General features: G+C 37.9%; 1 protein-coding gene across 3 annotated transcripts in view; it reads left to right on the top strand.

Moving 5' to 3' along the window:
* The window catches only part of LOC149779392 (integrin alpha-PS2-like), a 305,876-nt gene that overhangs the window by 204,880 nt on the left and 84,664 nt on the right, over positions 1–16,332 (top strand). For all 3 annotated transcript variants that reach the window (XR_016415642.1, XM_089940054.1, XM_089940053.1), the window contains exons 21-22: positions 6,478–6,545; positions 11,969–12,116. Coding sequence is in view for 2 of the 3 variants with exons in the window: in XM_089940054.1 (XP_089796180.1) it covers positions 6,478–6,545; positions 11,969–12,116 (216 nt within the window). In the remaining variant the exon portion in view is untranslated. The remainder of the gene's footprint in view (positions 1–6,477; positions 6,546–11,968; positions 12,117–16,332) is intronic.

The raw sequence follows: 16,332 nt of genomic DNA, 5'->3' as shown, positions 1-16,332 counted from the left end.
ATTGGTTAAGCTAGTAAACACTCTAGAGGCCATATTTCTGATCAGATTTGACCAGATTTGCTGTGTGAGCATATATCAAAATGAGGGAGATCTCATCTGAGTTTGATTATAAGGTCAAACTCTTTAAATAGTAATGAGATGATCTTGTATCTGATTGGTTGAGCTTGTGAACACTCTGGAGGCCATGTTTAGGATCAAATCCTGATCAGATTTAGTATATAAGCTTATGTCATAAAGATCTTAGGTAATTCAGTTATGAATGATATTCACACGTATTGGTGAGGTGGTCTTCCATCTCATTGGCTGAGCTTGTGAACATTCTAGAGCAGGATCCAGGGTGACCAGTTGGTGGAATTTGAACCTACAACCTTCTGGTCATGAGTCAAATGCCTTAGTTTCCAAATTACAACTCTCATAAAGATTTACTACATGAAAATTAAATATTCCTAGAGGAAGCCAAAAACCACATGGCTGTACAAAATTTACTACATGATAATTAAATATTCCTAGAGGAAGCCAAAAACCACAGTGGCCAAGTGGTCTAAAGCGCTGTCTGTTACAGATCACTGCCATATCACCTCTGCATGGGTTTGAGTCTAGGATTTGGATTCCCGGGTTCTTCCCTAAACATTAATACCGGCTGCCACGTATAGCCTATCGTGTGCTGAAAAATGGCGTTAAACCCCACAACAACAACAACAACAACAAAAACCACATGGCTCTACAAAATTCACTATATGATAATTAAATATTCCTAGAGGAAGCCAACAACCACATGGCTGTACACAATTTACTACATGATAATTAAATATTCCTAGAGAAAGTAAAAAAAAAAACCACATGGCTGCACAGGTTTATTCCATGATAATTAAATATTCCTAGAGGAAGCTAAAAACCACATGGCTGCACAGGTTTATTCCGTGATAAATTAATATTCCTAGAGGAAGCCAAAAACAACATGGCTGCACAAAATTTACTACATGATAATTAAATATTCCTAGAGGAAGCCAAAAACCACATGGCTGTACATATTTACTACATGAAAATTTAATATTCCTAGAGGAAGCCAAAAACCACATGGCTGTACACAATTTACTACATGATAATTAAATATTCCTAGAGAAAGTAAAAAAAACCACATGGCTGCACAGGTTTATTCCATGATAATTTAATATTCCTAGAGGAAGCCAAAAACCACATGGCTGCACAGATTTACTACATGATAATTAAATATTCCTAGAGGAAGCCAAAAACCACATGGCTGTACAAAATTTACTATATGATAATTAAATATTCCTAGAGGAAGCTAAAAACCACATGGCTGCACAAGTTTATTCCTTGATAATTACATATTCCTAGAGGAAGCCGGCAACCACATGGCTGTACAGGTTTACTACATGTTAATGAAATATTCCTATAGGAAGCCAACAACCATATGACTGTACAGAGTTATTGCATGCTAATTATATAACCCTAAAGATTTAGCTGAAACTACATATTTCGGTCAAGGCTGGAGGGGGTTCAAGAGACACATAGATGAAATCAAATTAGTGAGGCTGTCAGTAGGGAAAATGAGGCTACCATCAGTAAAATGAGAACAAAAATCATTATTGCTATTCGTAATAAATATGAATGGTAAATACATTTAACAACGTTGCCTATTTATCCTGTTTGTTTAAACTGCATAGATTAAATTTAAAAAGATGGTTTCAGATTCACTCTTTACCTGATTTCTTATAAGTAAACCATGACAACAAACATGTTGTTCATATGGATAATGAAAAATAGTTCAGTTTAATAGCAGCAATTACTTATCCTGTCGCTATTGCTTAGCAAATCTATTTTCATGCCAAAAATTCACTGTCTTACTGGAGAAAAGGCAGTATGACCTTTTGAACATTTGCACACTACTCTGCTTGTTGTATTGTCATGCACAGAAGGTGGATATAATGTGTCATTCTTTGTCATAGATGCCATAATGTGCATACATTTGCCAAGTCACCAGAGAAATTATGCCTGACAGCAAGTATGATATCCACATATTAGCAGACTCTTTCAACAGTGTTAATATTCTTCATGTTACAGATGTCTGTTCTTTCTAAAAGAACTGTATAGTAGCCTTCTTCTTCCTCCTTAGAGCTTCATTCTTTGAGGGACTTCCAAGGCTACCTCATGTTCTACCCTTTTGTGCTAGACATACTCTCTTATGTAAACATACACTGTGGTACAGGTAAGTCCCTATGTTCTAGGACAATAACAGGCCCTGCTCAAATGTTGATGACATTGTTTCCTCCATTTTAATAAAAAAATTATATTATTTAAAACTTTGCCACATGTTCTTGTTTACATTGTTTATGTATTTGCATTTTGCATTAATAAACAAATACATATGTAGAATATCTTATTTCCTTCAATAGAAATTGCTATAGGTAATTTCCATCCTTTGTTTATTCATGCAAATTTTGCAACAACTGTATTCTTAGTGCATACACAGGGGTGTATGTGAGACAACATTAGTGCATACACAGAGGTGTGTGTGGGACAACATTAGTACATACACAGAGGAGTATATGGGACAACATTAGTGCATGCACAGAGGTGTATGTGGGATGACATTAGTGCATGCACAGGGATGTATGTGAGACAACATTAGTGCATACACAGAGGTGTGTGTGGGACAACATTAGTACATACACAGAGGAGTATATGGGACAACATTAGTGCATGCACAGAGGTGTATGTGGGATGACATTAGTGCATGCACAGGGATGTATGCTGGAGAACACTGCTAGAAATCAAGTGATTCTCACTGTGACATCCAATTTTTCTTGTTATCAGCACCAAGAAAAATGGAAAACAGTTTCTGGGACAGTGTGGCTACAAAAAAGCCTCATAGGTTACCCACAATGACTGCATCAAATGTACAAACTGCACATGAAAAAAATTGTTGCACTCTTTGTGAATTGTGTTCTTCTAGCACCTGAATCAAATAGATTCCATGTATATATATCAAGGACAGAAAAACATTCCTACCCTTTGTCAGAATTTTCTGGCTTCTCTTCCAGGTCTCGCATATTGGGAAAAAACATCATCAGCGACCATTGAAGCCCTCCAGAAGGAGGGTCTAGATATTCAAGATGTTGTTTGACTTCCCCTGTAGGGAGATGACGGAAAGAAACAAGATCATGCAAATTGTCCTCAAGGTCCATCTTGAAAAGTTTTCAAGGAGGCACAATCCCAGTCTGATCCCCAAACTCATGGTTGACCACCTTCTCCCTCAACAGGTCCACGGTGCCCACGTCACCACTGATCCAAGAAGTTCTCTAACCCCCTTCCTGTCCTACTGCAACCCTAGCAAATTAACCCCTCTCCTGCCATGCATCCCCTTCCCAAATTCTCCAGTAGGTTCTCACCTTGGCCTCTTCTCAGGGGCTTGGTCAAGCATCACAGAAGATGAGAGGGTTATTGACTACAGTTTCAGGAGCATCCTCCACTATCAAGAAACCCCATTTACTTTACACAGCCCTGTCTGGTGAAATTAAGGGAAGAGGTGCAGTTGAGAGGGTTTTGAATGATCAATCTCCCTCCTTCTACTCCCGTATCATCCGGGTCACCAAGAAAAGAGGGAAATTTTGAATCATCATTGCTCTCTCCCCACTCAATCAGTTTCTATCAGAGGAAACCTTCAAGATGGAGACAACCTCATCAATCCAGAATGTCTTCATCTGTTCAATTGGGCCATCTCCATTGACCTTTAGGATGCCTATTTACACATTCCACACTGCAGATATCTTCCTTGACCAGGAAGTTTTTCAATTCCAGGTTCTACCATTCAGAATTTCTTCTGCACCCAGAATCTTCACCAGATCATGGGAGTGGTACTGGCCTGTCTCTGAAACCAGGGAACATTGATTCTTCCGTATTCTCCATTATTTTGATTTGCCATGTCCATGATCTGTTCTGCTATTGGTCCATCATAACTCAGTAATCTGCTTGCCTTTTTCTTCCTCTACTTGGACCTTGAATGTCGATGTCAATTTGGTTTCTTTAGGACATCTTCATATGTGTTCTCTACAGTTCCTCCTTCTCACAAAGTGGAAACCTCACAGAGATTTGTTATCAACCCAGATTTTCACCACCATTTGCTTTCAGTTGAGACAGATTCCTGATGGGTGTTCCAATGCATGTACTCATTCCCAATTCCTCATATTCTGGCTGGGGTTCTCATTTAGAGCCGGATGACATAATTCTCCATGGTTCTGGGCCAAAGTGTCCCTACACATTAACAATGAAGAAATGAAAGCAGTATTTCGAGCATTCCAAGGGTGCATTGATATAATAAAGGGCCAATGTGTCATGGTCTCCTCAGACAACTCATCTATCATAGCTTACCTATCACATTCAGGAGGCACACATTCCCCTTCTCTTTGTTGGGAGGTATGGAGCCTCTTCATCTGGGCAGCCTCAGAGAATGTCACAATCTGAAATCACATTCTGGGCAAGATGAACATATTATCCAACAGCCTATAGAGAACAGACCAAGCCATCCTCACAGAATGATCTCCTTACCATTAAGCAACTGAGTCCATGTTTTCACTCTGGGGAACACCTCCTGTGGGCCTGTTTGCAACCAAATCCAACAACAAACTTCCCATTTACATCTCTCCTGTCCCAGATCAGAAAGCATATGTAATAGATGCATTCAGCTTTCGGAGGGGTCACCTATTCGCATATGCCTTCTGACAATTCCAACCACTACACAAGAATCTGAATTTCCACTGCTCAGATCATTCTCATCACCCCATTGATCAGTGATCTCCATGACCTCTTGATCAATCAACTCAGGTCTGTGTCACACATGAGGGATCTCTTGTCACAACACCACATATCTCTTCAACACAACATCCTAGACACCACTTTCATGCCTGGCTCATCTCAAATGATCTTTCTGCCAGAACAAGTTTTTGTGCCAAGTTACCATTTGCATCATTCAAGGCAGGGGAGCACTACATTCAAAGTATTTGATGCCAGGTGGAACACCTTCTGTGATTGGTGCATTAGAAAACACATTGATCCTATCTGCCATTCTGTAACTTTCATTACTGATTTCCTTTCGTTCCTCCTTGAGACCAAACTATCCACTATCAAAGGCTATCATTAGCTGCCGTCTCCAACGCACATAAATTGTCTCAGGGCACAGACATTGGTTCAGGTCTGCATCTTGCTGATCTTATAAATTATTTTGAGCTTAAGAGACATGTCTCCCACTCTCTGATGCCCAGATGGAATTTTCCTTGTGTTTTTTGTGGTCACTAACCAAAGTCCCTTATGAACCAAAATGGTGTTCCTTCTCATTCTTGCCCCTGCAAGATGAAGAAGTGAGATTCATGCCTTGTCCTTTGAATCTGGCTGTCTTTGGTTTAATGGGAGTTATGATTCTATTTCCTTTCTCTTCGAACTGGGTTTTCTAGCAAAAACGTCAGTTACCTTTAGTAGCTCCCTTACCCATAGAGATTCCCAACCTCAGTAAAATCTGCACAGTGGGTGATCAAGATAGACTCTTGTGCCCTGTGCATGCCCTCCACTTCTACTCCAAAGCAAAAACAATGGGTAGGAAATGTCTCTTTCTTCCTATTAAGGGCTCTGTACACATTTCAACTGCTGCTATCTCCCAGTGGATTGTCACAACAATCAAAAGAGCCTATGAGTTCTTTACCAATTGTGACCTTGCCTTTATGAAACTTAAAGCCCATGAGTTTCAAGCCATTGCTGTCTCATGGGCTTACTTTAATCATTCCTCCCTGAAGGATATCATACCTCTCCAATTCTGGCAGGATCTGACAAGTCATGGTCATGTGACTTTTCATTTGAGCTGTGACCAATTAATACATCATTCAACAGATGCAGAGATTAGAGACAAGAATGGTATTAGAAGTGCCTTTTTACACCTTACTTTGAAAAACAAATGTATGTCCATTATTTTGATAACCTTTCAGATGCTAGGGAGACAAAAAATTTACTAGTATCAAAATGTCAGAAATTTTTTTGAAAACATAGATCATCAGTTTAGGATTTTAGCATGCATAAAAATATTAAAAACAAACTAGGTACTATTTTCTGTCATCCATGTTTTGATGGCAACCCAGGAAGTCAAAACTATGATTTAAATGTGTCAGAGCCTTCATGGTTTTGGAAAGCTATATTTATTTATTTATTTATTTAATTTATTTATTTATTTACTTGTTATTTATTAATTTGTAATTTTTTATTATTATTTGTTTGCTTTTTTATGTGAAGTTTTATTTATTTTTTTCTTTATTGGTTGGTTTATTTATTATTCTTTTATTTTTTATTTGTAGATTTCTTTATATACATATATTTGCATCGAGAAAATCTTATGAATATGATTGTTTAGAAAGAAGATTTGTTGATCATTGTTTTACTCATTGCCATATATTTGTTTCTTTCATATTGCAGGCTCAGATTTTAAAGGAATGTGGGAAGGACAATGTTTGTATACCTGAATTAGGAGTCACAGCTTTACCGTAAGTATCAATCATTATAATAATTGTCAATACATTTTAATTAAGGTAGAGGGGCAGTAAGAAAAGATGGGCATTTTTTTTTAAAGACAAAAATGTTGTAGGAGAATGTTTACATTTATCTTATAAGAATTCTTCATTTCAGACTGCATAGTCTATACATCTAAATTAAAATACAGATATAAAATAAAAGTATTTTAAATATAAAAGATAATACATATCTTATGTACAGACACAAATACAATACTGGACTGTGTTTTCTTTTCATATATTTACTAATGTTTTCTAAAGTGGAGCTTAATACATTGTACAGCAATAAGATTTGGATAATCAAATTTTGAACAATTCTTAAATTTACTTTAAAGCATGTTTGTTCAAGTACACAAAAATCGGTAATGTCTCATCATATCTTTATCATCTTACTGATTGGATTTTAAAATGTGACCCAAATAAGTACAACTGGTGATATATGTAACAGTGTGACCATTAAGATGTACAAGGTGAGGGGATGGTAATTTGAAAGAAGACCATGCATACCAATTGTTGTGTATTATAGATGATATCATTCTCAAATGTGTATTGTTCATTTATTTTTAATAATGTAGCGGAACTCTCTGTCAGCTACACTACCCTGAATCTTGCTATCTCAGGTCCTTTAGTATAGGTCTTTGTATTGTGAGTGATACCTCGCTGAATCTATCTGGGGACTGGCACTCCAGCATGTTACAGATTTCTACCTCAGCAGGATACCATCTTACTCCTGGCTTCTTGTCACCAACTGAGTTGCTGAATCATTGACTGAATGTCCTGTGGTCGCTGGCTGTGTCATTGACTGGATCTTCATCTGGGTTGCTGAGTCACCGACTGTGTCACTGATTTAATCACAGAGTCACCAACTGTATCTACCTCTGGTTGCTGACTTTATCTCAGAGTCATCAACTGTGTTGCTGACTTGGTCACAGAGTCACAGGTTTAGTTGCAGAGTCGCCAGCTGTGTCACTGAGTCACAGGTTTAGTTGCAGAGTCACCAGATGTGTCACAGAGTCACAGGTTTAGTTGCAGAGTCACCAGCTGTGTCACAGAGTCCATCAGTATCTGATCGAGATTGACAGAGAGAGAGACAAAATGATGAAAGAAGAGTTATCTTCAGTCAAAGCATGTATTGTCGCAAGACCTCTGCATTCCTTGGATGAGCCTTGTAGCACTGGGCTTTTGGTCTACTTTTTTTCAATTCCCTGGCCTGGCCTTCTCCTGTCCAGTGCAATACGACCAAATATGCTTGCTCTTGCAGGGTGGCTATACTGCTTCACTGGCAAAGGAACGTTATCACACTATACTGCTTACTAACACACCAATGTAGCAGCCACAGTTGGCATGTCTATTTACCCTGGCGGAATCATATGACCCATAAACTTAGATGCTAGATGGCACTGCAAAAGCCACCAAACATTTAAAATCAGAATAAAAACTTTAATGAAATGAAAATTACATAACAAAATGAAAATTGAAGTTATGGAGTTTTCCTCATTACAATAATTTCATGAAACCTGTGATAGAAGGACTCATCAATGACATATCATTTGCAAAACTAAAGTTTATATAATATATATATTAAATAACATTTGGGAAGGAATACCTCCCTACCTCACCCCACTGGTTACATGGATTGAGCTGAATATTACACTTCCTCAACACACACAGTACAACTGTTTGCTATACTAATTAAAGAAAGTATGAAGTATGCAGATGGTTTGTTGAACATCAAGCAACTTTTTAAGAGTGTTCAATGATTGACCCTATCACATGCCTTACTAGCATCTAAAAAACATGCAAACACTGGGCTACCATTTACTACATAATAGTTGAGAGTTTCCTTAAACAAACAGAGGTATAAATCTGTTGAATACTGCTTTTAGAAACCAAACTGATTATTGGAGATTGTGACTTCGCATCATTGTAGTATAGTAGAACCTGTCTTGAAAGACCACCTCTTCTGCCAAAAAATAATGGTCTCTCAAGACAGGTGGTCTCTCATAACAGGCCATAACACTATAATTAATAATCAGTGCATAGAGATCTTGGTCTCTCAAAACAGGTAGTCTCTCATAGTAGTGGTCTCTCAAGACAGGTTTTACTGTATAATGCATTCAAATATTTTTGAAATAATTGTTGTAAGAGCTATAGGTCTGTTGTTAATATTGTCTGTCAGGTTACCCATTTTGCTTTCAGTAGCAGGGTGATTGTACCTTTTTTGAAATCATCAGGAACAAAGTTATTTACAAACATGCAGTTAAATAAAACCATGAAAAGGACACAAAGTCAGGTAGCTAAAATTTTAAATGTTCCACATATAAAAATCTGATCCTGGACATTTACCTCCTTTTTTTCTAGCTATGGCACATTGGATAATGTCATTAGATAATGTAATTAGTTAAATATAAGTAGAAGTGGCCTTGAATGAGATCTCTATTTTTAATAAGAATGCAAATGTTTGGGTATAATTCAGTTTTTCATCAGCATTGAGGTCTGGCCAATTGATGTTGTATTTCAGATTTAAGAGTTCACTGGGGAAGAATCTAATTCAGGAAGTAGATTAGTATTAATAGTCATTAAAGAATGAAGATAGTGGGATCCGACTAGGGTGTGAATTATTCTCATATCACTTATTATGGAATGAGCAGATTGTGAAGAGAAACAATGATCCAACCAAGAGACTATAACGTGTGATTCACCAATATAAGTAAAATTTGTTGTGTTGTCTAATTTAAATTTTAAGTCTGATATGTGATATAACCATATTCATCACAAAATAAGTGAAGTTCTTCTCCAAATGGAGTGGATTTAAGCTTACTAGCAGTCCAGTTTTCTAGTACATACACATTTGGAGTATTACAATAGAATTAATTTTTCCCAAGTAATCAACAAATTCCTTAAATTTTCTACAAGATCGCAAGATAAAAAGATATTTGCAAAAAGCAAAGAGGAATTTTAATAGTAATTTCTAGCAATCTGGGATCATCTAGATGTTGTACTTTTATAACATTTGCAAGAGAGCTACAGTATAGTACCCTGGTACCCCTATAAGGTCCACCTGTATGAACATCATCAGAAGATTCAATGGGCTATACACCTGATCCATAAAACTCATCATGCATGTTGAGAGACAGTCTTACTCACTGTCAGATGGCCATGATTCTTGCCAAAACAAATGCCAGAAATATCAAGTTCTTACCTTTTTTATTTCTTGTTAAAGAATAATAGTTAAAAAAAGAAATGTGTGAAGATTTCTTCATATATATTAGAGTCCAATATAGAACAGATTGATAGGAATACTGAGCTTCATTCCAACTGATAGTAGTCTCTGTGTTCCTTGGCCACACAGCCATGTTCATTACCACATTATAAGTAAGGTTATCATATGTTATTTTGATGCAAGCATAGTTATTATACTTCATGTGTAGTTTCTCTATCTGGGTTGGCTTAACTCCTGGGTAATGCACAATATGTGATGCAGCATCCAGTCCTAGCATTTCAGAGTCAAGTCTTGTCCCAAATATGCATTACTGTTGCATTGGATGCACTGTACACAAGTTAGGGGATTGTGAATTGGACAATTGTGAACTTATTAGCCTGTTGCTGATATAGATTTCTATGCAATGTTTTATGTAGAAATGCAGTCCAAAAGAGGTTGTTGTTCTGCAGTGAACATGTGATGTTAGCAAATGTTTTTATCTTTTTCCAAATCCTTGTCTGGGGCATTGGTGTCTTGTGAAGATGCGACCATTTTAGCAGAGGCTCAACAGATTTTGACATCATATGTGTCCATGTCAAGGGTCTTTATGTGTTTGTACCCTAAGCTTTTGTAATCATAAGTCTCAAACCCTTTGATGGATTTCTGTCATATTCCAACTGTATCATTAAAACGCTTTGTCATGTGGTATTTATTTTCTTGCATCTTATTGTATCTGCTCCTGAGGCAAGATCAGGTTAATTGAAATAATTTGATATGGATGAGTTAAGAAATTTTAATATATGTTTGTGTAATGGTCTAATGTACTTTTAGGCAAATAAAAGTTATTATGTCATTATTGTATTGTAGCACCAGGTGTCTTTTAAAATTTGCACTGACAGTGTTATGTACGAAATCATGTTTTAGTGGGAACAGCATTATGAACCAAGCTGCAATATATCAATAACAGCATTATATACTGAACTACAGCATATTGGGAATGATCAGTTTTTAAAAAAATAAATAATAGCGTTTTGAAAAGAACTAAAGATAAAAACACTTAGCTTCACATTTTTTTCTTTCAACTGATAATGTTACACATTGGTGTGACTTTGGTCATTGGGTCCATTGTGGTACCATGTTATATCCATTAACTTATAATGACAGAGAACTATATTATTTGAAATTTTATATGTTATATCATAACATTCATCTAACAGTAGAAGCATCTGTTTGCAGTTTTTATGGACTTAGAGAATATCTAATAATTCACACATACCCAGAAATCAGTGACCTTTAAAATTTCCCAGATCTTAATGATTGATATAGGTTTGGTTTGGTCACCATGATCACTGCTTCCATTAACCATCTTACCATGCCACTGTGGTTCCTGCCTCCATTAGTCAACTTACCATGTCATGGTGGTTCCTGCCTCCATTAATCACCTTACTAAACCACCATGGTTCCTGTCTCCATTAGTCAACTTACCAAGCTACCATGATTCCTGCATCCATTAGTTAACTTGGCAAGCCACCATGGTTCCTGCCTCCATTAGTCAACTTACCAATCTACCATGGTTCTGGTCTCCATTAGTCAACTTACCAAGCTACCATGGTTCCTGCCTCCATTAGTCAACTTACCAAGCTACCATGGTTCCTGCATCCGTTAGTTAACTTAGCAAGCCACCATGGTTTCTGTCTTCATTAGTCAACTTACCAAGCCACCATGGTTCCTGCCTTCATTAGTAAAGTTACCAAGCTACCATGGTTCCTGCCTCCATTAGTTCACTTACCAAGCCACCATGGTCCCTGCCTCCATTAGTCAACTTAGCAAGCCACCATGGTTCCTGTCTCCATTAGTCAGCTTCCCAAGCCACCATGGTTCCTGCCTCCATTAGTCAATTTACGAAGCCACCATGGTTCCTGCCTCCATGAGTCAACTTGCCAAGCCACCATGGTTCCTGCCTCCATTAGTCACCTTATGAGGCCACCATGGTTCCTTTCTCTGTTTGTTACCTTTTACATTATACAGGAGGGTGCATAAGACCTATTAAATATCCCCAAGCCTGTGGGTGGGGGTGGGAGTGAGGTGGTTTGAGAGAGATACTGAGTTGGCCTTTTATCTATTTCATATTCCTTATTTTGTTCTCAATGCAGGGTGTCTGATTCTCACATTCCTGATTTTGTTCTCAATGCAGGGTCTCGGATTCTCACATTCTTGGAGAGCTAGAGAAGCTGGACATCCTTGTTTTAATTGAGAATCGTGGAGAAGATGCATATGAGGCCATGCTGTTCATCCACCTGCCCCCTGGAGCAAAGTACAACCAAATCACAAATAAAAAATATGTAAGCTGAAATCTAAATATTAGTCACAAATTACTGCATAAATAAAATCTAACTTCAAACAGCATAGACCCTAGTCCACCATCTCATAATGGGTTTACAAACCTTGATCTACAATTTGCAGTTTGATGTGTGTTATATAACACAGACATGGTAAATGGGGAATATTCTGTTTGTTACATTATTGCAGATTTTTTACTATTTGAAAATCCACTTTTTAGAAAAAAGTTGCTAAATTTATAATGTTATTATGGGTATGAAAAATACAAAACATTGCATAAATGCTAAATGCCATACACAGGTAAATGTTAATTGCCATACAAAGATAAATGTTATTTACCATGCAAATGTATACATTAATTGCCACACATAGGTAAATATTAATTGCCATACACAGGTAAATGTTAATTACCATATAGCAGCAGGGAAGTTTAACAGACCAGCCGTTCCAAACAAAATAAACCTTCCTACGAGAACTTTCTCCGTAGAAGCCTCAGATTTCACTTTTGCGGCTTTCTACGGAAATTAATTTGCGTAAATCTCCCGCCGAGTGCAATTTTTGTGTGCATTCGGGCAAGGAAAAAAGGAAGATTTTTCTGGGGGGGTCTTGGGATATTTTTTTGTGTTAATGGATTATTGCAAAGTTGGGCTGCTTTGGCCAATTTTACGTCGCATTAAAATAATATACTTGAAAATAATATGAGTCAGAAAACTAGTACAGTTGGAGAGCCTCATTCTGCCAGATTAGCACGAGAGCAATTAGCGTCACTAAAGAAACTTATCCCGGCAAAACAATTATATAAGAAAAATGTCCGAGCACACAAAGACACAGAATTCGGAATTGCCGAGGTATCGTCAAAATGGTTAAAACCAGTTACCGAAACAACCGAGCGAGTCGTATATGGTGAGAAAAGAGACAAGGATATCATGAAAAGTGGAATTTTTCCCATGTTGAAAGGTATCGAGGAACAATCACGAATATTACCGGAGCGATTAGCAATACTAGCACAACAACGCAAGCAACCTGCAATTGCTTATAAAATAAGTAAAGGAAAACCTGGAGTAGGAAAGCCCGGAGTAGGAAAACCCGGAGCAGGGGGGAGGAAGTTTAATATCGAGAATTTAAGAGAAAATTTCACCGATGTGGGATGGGAAATAATATCACAACCGCTCTCTACGCTGTATAGTAATATAGATCAATTTGGTCAATTTGCGGAAAATTATTTTGATGGTCGAGGAAAATATCTGACTGATGAAGGAAAAGGAAGATACACAAACCGTAAAAATTGGTATAATATGTTATATAAAGTTTACACGGGAAAACCACAGGTGAGAGAAACGGATCCATATTACAGAAGATTTTTAGCAGCCGCAAAGGATACTCATAATTTTAATGTGCAACAAGCGAAAGAAGAAAAGCAACGAGCAAAGGAAGAAAAACAACAAGCGAAAGAAAGAAGACAACAGGAGAAGGAAGAAAAAGCTAAAACACGGAAGGGAAAAGCAAAATTAAAAGAAGATATTCAACCACAGGAGGAAGATATTCAACCACAGGGATTGGGAGAAGAATTTCAACCACAGGAATTAGGAGCCAGACCAAAAGAAAGATGTCGACCTCAGGAAAAAAAGAAAAAACCAAAGAAACAGGATAAGAGCGACCAGGAACCAATAATTCAACCAAGCTACTATGAGCCACTTGCGGACAAGGGTGAGAAAAAAATTGTACCTCGTTCAGGATCAATTGATCGTACTTTACCCGCTGATACTTATTTGAAGGAAGACAACATAAAAATTCTCAAAAATAAATTTTCAAGATTATCTATCGCTACAGATGATTCTCCGGAAAATAGAAGTTTATTTTTGCGAGAACAATTTGTTGATATAGTCAGAAGGGGGGATTGGCCGGCGATAATTTATTTTGGTAGTTTAAGAAAACCGATAGATTATTACGATCACGAATTTTTAAAATTTTTAAAGGAGATTAATGAATACAAAGAAATAAAAGCGGCAAGAAGCCCGGTACCAGAACCTCGTAGTATGACCACATCGGAAGCAATCCGCGATCTTCATGATTTAGGTTATAATATACCACCTTATTATCAAGGTAGCGAAGGTCAGTCTTTTCGCTCCTCCCCTCATCCATTGCCATCGTCATCTCCAGAACCAAAGACAGGAAGCGGATATACCGTTTGCCCTGACAGCGTTGTCAACGACGTGTCTCGCCTCGAAGTATTAATCGGAGGAAAACGAGCCGGAAATAACTCTCGTGAAATAATCAACGAGGCATCAGATATTTGTCAGCGATTATTCCGCGGTGGTGTCATCGACTCTTACATTTACAAGGAACTCGTTGACGAACTCATCGATTAAAACAACACAATTGAAATAACATGATTGTTCACAAACATCTGCGCAGACCCAGACAGGTCCGCATAGTTAACTCTCGATTGCCTGTATATAAATATATTCACGGCAATGGACTCGGAGATATCGTTAAAAGTTTCGTCACGCGGGTAGTCCCTAAAGTAGGACCCGCAGCTAAGCAAATCGCATCAAAAGCAATAGGAAAGATCGGCGAGACTGTCATCTCTGGTATTGGTAATTTGGCCACTAAGGGCTTCGATGCTGTCAAAAGCAAAATATCAAATTTAATGCGTAAAAAAAACCAGCCTGTCAAATTACCTAGCACCAGCGAAATGCCCCCCGAAATCAGTAAAGCTATAAACGACGCGGCAAATAAAAAAATAAATGATCTAGCGCAGGAAGTTGCTAACGCAAATCTAGCACAGGAAGTCGCAAATACAAGCTTCATTTCAGGCAGTGGTCTTCGTTTTAGATGAAATTCTTATTAATAAATGTTCGCACAAGTGTCAAATGAAGTGTTCGACATGGACGAGCCTGTAGGCAGAGACACATCCGTGCGAGATTTCCAGTATTTCTCATACGACGCAGTGACACCAAATACTGGAAATCACTTGGAAATTCAAGTCCACGATACAACAAGATATTTTCTCCCATCTGAGGCATATATCGAAGTTACCGGGGAAGTTATTAAAGCGGATAATACCGCCTATGGAGCAGATTTTAAGGTCGGATTTGTCAACAACGGCATCATGGCGTTATTCAAGAGCGCCACTTATATGATCGACGGAAGAGAAATTGAGTCAATTACCAATGATGTTGACTTAGCAACAACGATAATAGGCCTAGCTAGATACTCGGATGATTTTACCAGATCAGCTGGTCCCGGTATGATGTTTGCCAAAGATAATTCCGATCATCCCGAAAGTGATCCGTTTGAATTCAGAAGGCCGGTTGATCGCGCCACTCCTGCTGTTCCCGCCGGTATCGAAGATATGATTATTAAATCCAATAATAATTACAACATTGGATTTACCACGCGAAAATCTATGCTAATAACAGATCGTAGAAGATTCTCTTGTGCTATTCCGCTATCCCATATATTTGGATTTTGCAGACATTTCAGGAAAATTATCTACGGAGCAAAACACACCGTAACATTTGTCAGAAAAGGGAATAGCGACGATGCTATCTGGCGAGAATTTACTATTGATCCCGCTACTGGTTTGCGACATGCCAATGATGCCGTGAATAATAGCGGTCAGGTAAAGTTACTCAAATTTACCCTGTGGATGCCAGCGATAACTCCATCAATGATCGAAGAAGAAAAATTATTGTCGTTTATGAACCAAGGCGGTAAATCTATCATGTCATGGCTGACAACAACAACAGATTCCACAAATACCGATATTGATGGTGATTTTACATGGCATATTGCATCGCAGCAAGGTACCTCTGCGCCTAGGCATATCTTTATCGCTTTTTTGAACATGCGAAGATATGATCAAATACGCAGCCACATGATATTTGATAATATCAACGCAACAAATGTCTCTCTGAGAGTAAATGGCCAACAAGAACCATCAGAGGAAATAGCGATTGATTTTCCCAACTATTCGACAGCTTGCGCGTATCACCGTTTGTTAAGTTTCGTGGGTCGCGATCAAAATATCGATACCGGATTGCAAATATCACAGCTAGATTTTAATAAACTTTATCCTATCTATTACTTTTCCCTGGAACATCTCGATTTGGTAAAGCAATCTGTCGTTGATATCCATTTCAAAGCCAGAATTCTCACGGGAACTAATTTATATAAAGCAGTCGCGGTGATTCTCAGCGATAGAACAATGATCTT

The sequence above is a fragment of the Sinohyriopsis cumingii genome, chromosome 17, assembly GCF_028554795.1.
Source record: "Sinohyriopsis cumingii isolate HCF-2022 chromosome 17, ASM2855479v2, whole genome shotgun sequence".
Lineage (NCBI taxonomy): Eukaryota > Metazoa > Mollusca > Bivalvia > Unionida > Unionidae > Sinohyriopsis > Sinohyriopsis cumingii.
Note: the sequence above shows the minus strand (reverse complement) of the source record. Positions and strands in the feature narration are given on the sequence as shown.